The sequence below is a fragment of the Leucoraja erinacea genome, chromosome 16 (assembly GCF_028641065.1).
Source record: "Leucoraja erinacea ecotype New England chromosome 16, Leri_hhj_1, whole genome shotgun sequence".
NCBI classification, from domain to species: Eukaryota; Metazoa; Chordata; class Chondrichthyes; order Rajiformes; family Rajidae; genus Leucoraja; species Leucoraja erinaceus.
The window spans coordinates 38527149-38534035 of record NC_073392.1 but is presented as its reverse complement, the minus strand read 5'-3'; the positions used below and the strand labels follow the sequence as shown (position 1 = coordinate 38534035).

At 40.2% G+C, this 6887-nt stretch overlaps 1 protein-coding gene across 1 annotated transcript; it reads right to left on the bottom strand.

Moving 5' to 3' along the window:
* Positions 1 to 2164: 2164 nt before the first annotated feature.
* LOC129704931 (platelet glycoprotein IX-like) lies at positions 2165 to 6582 on the bottom strand. The gene is made up of 2 exons (XM_055648336.1): positions 6509 to 6582; positions 2165 to 4807 (listed from the first exon to the last, which is right to left on the bottom strand). Exon 2 carries the CDS (start codon positions 4794 to 4796, stop codon positions 4188 to 4190), a length of 609 nt encoding a protein of 202 aa, XP_055504311.1. The 5' UTR covers positions 4797 to 4807; positions 6509 to 6582; the 3' UTR covers positions 2165 to 4187.
* Positions 6583 to 6887: the final 305 nt, after the last annotated feature.

Below are 6887 nucleotides of genomic sequence, written 5' to 3'. Positions count from 1 at the left end.
TGGAGGAACTGCGTGTACATTCGATCACATTTCACTTTGAATTTGCTGTTCATTGGTTGCTACAATTGTTCCGCAAAGGCAAAGCTCAAATGTTGTTGTCAAGAATCTCCTCACAATATTGTTTCTTTGTGTACGGAAGAACTGCAGATGCTGGTTTAAATGGAAGGTAGACACAAAACGCTAGAGTATCTCAGCGGGACAGACAATATCTCTGGAGAGAAGGAATGGGTGACGTTTCGGGTCGAGACCCTTCTTCAGACCCTTTGTTTCGTTGTGTTCATAGCCACAGAAGGCTGTGGAGGCCAAGTCAATGGATATCAATGGATAGATTCTTGATTAGTATGGGTGTCAGGGGTTATAGGGAGAAGGCAGGAGAATGGGGTTGAGAGGGAGAGATAGATCGGCCATGATTGAATGACGGAGTAGACTTGATGGGCCAAATGACCTAATTCTTCTTCTATCACTTATGAACTCACTTAAGGAGCCAGAATTAAGATTGTCATTGTAATACCTTTCACGTGTGTATATATTTTTAGGATTTTTACGGGTTTAAAAAAACTTTGCGTATTTAGGGATTGCATAAGCTATTTGCAAATAACCAGATGTAATAAGTGGGGGATTTAACTCCATTTGAGAAGCAGAATTAAGTTAAAGTTGGTGAACCTATTCGTTCTCTCCCCCACCCACCATCATTTTTACTGGTGTATACAATCCTGAATTAGCTCGATGTCTTTGTATTATCAAAGTCGTTTGGGGCCTATGATTCGAGACGGACCTCAGTGCAGTTTTAACCAGCCTTTGGGCAGCTTTTCCATGCAGATGATCCACTCCTCCTAATCTGTGGGCAAGTGGAAAAGACTCAAAAATATGTGCACAAATTCAAAACCAAAATCCAACAGTTGCTAACAATTTGAAATAAAAACACAGAAAATGCTGGAATGACTCAGTAGGTCAAGCAACCCACTTATTTTAATGAACACTTCGACATGTATAAGAGTTGGATATAGGATGAGGAATACTGTATATTCAACATATTGCAAAAATTATCAACAGATCCTGACTAGGCTGAAGCAACCATTTTCCATGTGACAATGTGAAACAACTTTATTTTATTGTTAAACAAAAATCGGAATGAATAATTAGCAGAGCAAGAGACAAATGAAAGTAGAAACCAAGTAGGAACGATGCACAGTCCATTTTCACACTGGTTTTTTCCATCCCCTACGTGGCTTAGTGCAGGAAGTCACGATCGCCAACCAGCTGCACCCTTCAGATAAAGAGAAAACGGGGACACAGGAAATATCGCCATTATAAAATTATCAGTCTGAAGAAGGGTCCCGACCCGCTCTCCAGAGATGCTGCCTGTCTTGCTGAGTTACTCCAGCATTTTGTGTCTACCTTCGCCATTATAAAACCTTTATTTCTTCACTCAGCTGTAGTAGCACGATGTTTCTCGACAAACATGGAAAGCACAGAAAAATTACAATTTGCAGTTTCATTAAACTGCAAAAGCATAAAGACTTCTTCAAGTTTTAAAATTTGACCACAGAAATTTACAATCATTTATGTAGATGCTATTGCAGGAAACAGGTTGTATATTTATTTTGCGCTCGTTATTTTATTCCTTTTGGGAGCTGTTCTACCTTACACCATTCAAGGGCAACAAAATACTGTGGGTGTGAATATGTAGAATCATGGAATCACCGGCCTTTAACACACTGAAGGCTGTCATTTTGGCCATGATGCTCATGCAAATGAATACACAGTTCATATCCACTCTCCAGTTCCTGGGCCCCTGGACATGAGGGACATTTTAACTGGATATCCAAGAACTTCTGTAAACACAGAGAGGGTCCCTGCCTCTACCAACCTTTCAATCTCCAACTGTATCCTTCAACCAAGTACTTTAAATCCACATCTTCTATAGTTGACCCCTTTGTTAAGGGAAATAAGTAATTCTTGTCTATTCCATCTAGGTCCAATACAGTGAACCATTATTATAATGAGGGTGGGGAGGTGGGGGGGGGGGGGGGGTGATGATGATGTCTGTTTTAGGTGATTGTCCGCTATAACTGTGGAAGGATTTGTCCCCCCCATTGGCATGATTGCCATGTCCGGGTCAGAATCCTGGAGTCCCGTCACTGAAATCCCAGTGGACCTCCCTCACCACATGGGCAAATGACTACTGCCCCTGCTGCAGATTCCTGGATTCAGAGACTGAGAGCATGTGGTGGCTGTGTGGCGGGGTGAGGTAACCCTGTCCCACTCCAAGTGAGATTCCCACAAACAGCTGCCCACCAGGGCAAAAGGACATTGACCTTAAATGTAACTCTGATTCTCCTTCCAAAGACACTAACATGCCTAACCTGCTGAATATTCAACGTTCTCAACAGCTAAAAATGTATTTTTGTACTGCAAGCTGAAAATACTGTTTTGATGCATTGTTCAATGGCGTTAGGTGTCAATCGAAGAGATTGTGTGTCAATTCCAATGCCTTGGCAATTCCTACGCCTTATCAATTCCAATGCCTTGGCAATTTCTACGCCTTATCAATTTCAATGGCTTGACAATTTCAGTGACCTCCACAGTGTAAGCCTGTATTCTTAAAGATACAGTCCGCTACAACCGAAATCCATCCTAAAGGTCTGTAATAACAAGGGTTTACTGTATATTTCCTGTGTATTACTGTATATCAAAGAAAACAACCTTAAATTAAACATTCCCCATGGCTATAAATTCTTCATTCTAACCAATATTCACAAAAAAAACTCCCTGCACCCTTTCTAGTACTCCCTCACCCTTGCTCTGATGCTCGTATTTATATTGAAGCTGGTTTTCTATATCATTAAGTCTTCATTTCCCAATTATTAGTAACATCACCATTATACAAACATTTCTCCCAAGGTTTAAAAAAAAGTGATACCACTGCAAAGTGTGAGTTTATTTTATAATTACATGATACATTTTAGTTTATTTAGTTTAATTTGGTTTAGTTTAGATATACACCGCGGAAACACCGAGTCCACAACGACCAGCGAACTCCACACACTAACACTGTCCTATATACACTAGGGACAGTTTACAATTTTACCAGGCCAGTTAGCCTACAAACCTGTGTGTTTTTGGAGTGTGGGAGGAAACCGGAGCTCCTGGAGAAAACCCACTCAGGCCACGGGGAGAATGTACAAACTCCATAGCAGCCATAGTCAGGATCAAACTTGAGTCTCTGGCGCTATTATGCCCCTGTCCCACCTAGGAAACCTGAACGGAAACCTCTGGAGACTTTGTGCCCCACTCAAGGTTTCCGTGCGGTTTCCGGAGGCTTTTGTCAGTCTCCCTACCTGCTTCCACTACCTGCAACCTCCGGCAACCACCGGCAACCTCCGGGAACCGCACAGAAACCTTGGGTGGGGCGCAAAGTCTCCAGAGGTTTCCGTTCAGGTTTCCTAAGTGGGTCAGTGGCATAAGGCAGCAACTCTACCGCTGCAGTGTCGTGCTGCCCATTCTGATAGAGAGGATCTCTGACGCTTGAGAAAGAATATGATTTGAAATGATGGGGAGCTTGATTCTGCAACTACAAGCAAAGTCAGGGAACCAGAGGATTTGAGTATGGAAATTCAGAGTAATCCGTTTGGGGAGTAGGTCTCAGGTAGAACACATGATGCAGTCAAACAAAAGGCAAAAAGATGCAGAGTTGGAAATTCATTATGAATCATTTGTGCAATAAAACAGGCAAATTAGTTTATCTTCCTGTGTGGGAACCAACTGCAGATGCTGGTTTAAACCGAAGATAGACACAAAAAGCTGGAGTAACTCAGCGGGACAGGCAGCTTCTATGGAGAGAAGGAATAGATGACGTTTTGGGTCAAGACCCTTCTTCTCAATGATTTCAAAGTTCAAGCCCCTCCCACATTGCCCTCTGAGTATTATACATATAACAAAACTTTCATTATTTCTAAACAAAGTTATATTTAGCTCTTAGGGCAGAGGGAATCAAGGGATATGGGGAGAAAGCATGAATGGGCTATTGACTTTAGATGATCAGCCATGATCGTATTGAATGGCGCTGGTTCGAAGGGCCGAATGGCCTACTCCTGCACCTATTTTATATGATTATATGTTTCTATAATCTAGAATTGTAGTTCTCTAAGGGGTTGTACTTTATAGAGAATATTGAAAAAAATGTTTTATTTGCAAAATTCATTTCCCCTGCCACTTTTCCGTTGACTGTTTGATCTTAAGGGGCATTCTGCCATGAAAACCCGGTAGCTCAAGTACTTTGCAATGCGAACAGCACATGCTAACAAAAGAAAAACAAGCAACGATACAGCAAAAATACCGATATTTCTGTGAAGAATTGATTTACAAAGGATCAATTCATGGTTCTTACAGGCAGGATACTCATTGCCGGTTAGGTTCAATATATGTTTGCCGTTAATTACAGCAGGAGTTGAACAAAGAACAGATGAATCAGAAATGAGCTTTTGATCTTCGAGCCAGTGTTTGAGGTATGCAATGTGGCAATCACAGTTCCATGGATTGGAGGAAAGGTCTAACTTTCTCAGGTTGTGAAGCTTGTCGAACTTGCCTGGAGCAACAGTGGTGAGGTGGTTCTCCTGTAGGTGAAGTTCAATTGTGTTTTCAGGAAGAACAGGAATTTCCTTCAGAAGTTTGGAGCTGCAGTCAACTCTGAAGCCATGGTCACGGAGTTCTGTGCATTCGCAGGGTACTGGACACAATTCCACACTTGGCAAATCGAGGAAGAAAAATAACGCTGACACAGCAAAGGCCAACATCTTGGGCGGCGCTAGAACAAATTGTTGTAAATTAATAGAGTCATACTGTCATAGTATAATACAGTGTGGAAACAGGCCCTTTGGCCCAACTTGCCAACACCGGCCAACATGTCCCAGCCACACTAGTCCCACCATAATCCTCCAAACCTGTCCTATCCATGTACCTGTCTAACTGTTTCTTAAACGTTGGGATAGTCCAAGCCTCAACTACCTCCTCTGGCAACTTGTTTCATACACCCACCACCCTTTGTGTGAAAAATGTAGCTATATATTAAATATATCATATATTATATTAAATATATTTTTTAAAAAGCTGAAATAGCTAAATGACATTATTTTGTTCCAATTTTCGCCTACTTCCTCTTTTCTCAAAGATGTTGTCTCCCTTTCTGGGATAAAGCACTCTGAGGACCAATGTCCACGATTTATGTGTGCGCATTAATACTAAATATGGAAACATGGAATTATTGAGACGGAGGTGGGTATTTAGACAGGAGAGGCGTGTTTAAGGTACATGCAGATAAAGAGCTGCCTTTCCAATCACAATAAAATCCGCGTAACATGACAAATTCTGTTACGTGGAATTATCTTGGATACAACTTGAAAGCTGCTTTTACCTGTTCTTGTTACATTGCTTTTTTCACTTGACATTGCTGGCAAAGCCAGTTTTTTATTGTTCATCCCAATCCTTAACTAAGGAGGCAGTTAAGAATGAATTGTTTTGGAGGATTTGGGATCACCTTTAGAATAGACACAATAAGGAAATTACATTAGGACATTAATGTATCTGACATTGCATGTTTATTAATTTATATTTAAATACAGCACATTCAAGATAATTAAATCTCATGTCTTTGGATCAATGGTCCAGATCTATGGTTGTGATTCCAGTAATTTAACTGTTTAGACTGCCTTTGTGTCCTTGCCACATGGTATTATGCACAGTTCCCAAAGATGTTGACTTTACAGTTAGGCAACCTACCAGGTGAAGTTTTCAACATTTTCATTCTATTCTCAGTAACCTTGTTGGCGTTATTTGTGGGGGGAGTATCATTAATTCTACAATCCTTCTTCAGTCACTGTTTGGTCTGCTAATTTAATTGAATTAATAGATATGACAACATAGTATGCACATCAAATGTAACTTTTGCAGCAATGACTCTTCCAATATTACTGAAAACTATCAAACATGTCCCTACATTTACAGAAATTATTACACTCAGATTATCTGAATTATTTGGAATTTGGAGAGAAGTAAAAGTCATTGTTCAGAGAAAAGGGCAAAAATACAATACGATGTGAAATAGCAGGTAGACAAAAGGATGAGAGGCTTGGAGACCTCGAACTGTGTCCACTTGAATTCAAGGATTTTGTTCCAAATCTTTAACAGAGATATAAAATTGCAGGTAAGGATGCCTGTGTATTCCCTGTAAATGGCTAATCCTTCATTATTATTTCAGCATAAACACAAGAGCAGGCTCCATCATGCAGAGTGAAAGATCAGCTTCAGGAGGGGAAGGATGGAATATGAGGCAACAAAAAAATGAGAATAACTTTCAGAAATCATAAAAAGTTCTGAATTTTAATTCACTCTTTGGATTTAATAAATAAAGACAATTTTATAATTATTCAAATCTCTGCAATCCTATGCATCAAATATAGGAATTTATCCAAATACACGTAAATTATTTGCATTAAATGTAATCTCTTACCTTGCAGTCCAGATACTTTTTTATTTTTGTTGGTTAAGTAAAGTCTCAGGACTGAGCAGTAAATATGAAACACAAATAATCTGTCAAGCTGAATGATTGAGCAAAGTATATATTAACCTTCTAGGAACTGGAACGGAAATGAATTTGCAAACTTTCACATATCATCACTTGTCACATTTCCTGCATTCTCCCAAAATATATTAAACATGATTGTCCGACATTCATTCCTCTGGTTTTGCATTTTGCAACTTTCTAATCCATCTGTGTCACGCCTCCTGCTTTAATCGCTGGCCTTTCTTCCCACCATCTGCCTTTCAATAAAATACCCTCGCCTGTGTCCACCGATTACCTGCCACACTTTGTCCTGCCTCTCCTCTCT

Bases quoted from the DNA above. Each gene is read 5' to 3' on its own strand.
- LOC129704931 (XM_055648336.1), bottom strand. From the start codon at position 4,796: ATGTTGGCCTTTGCTGTGTCAGCGTTATTTTTCTTCCTCGATTTGCCA.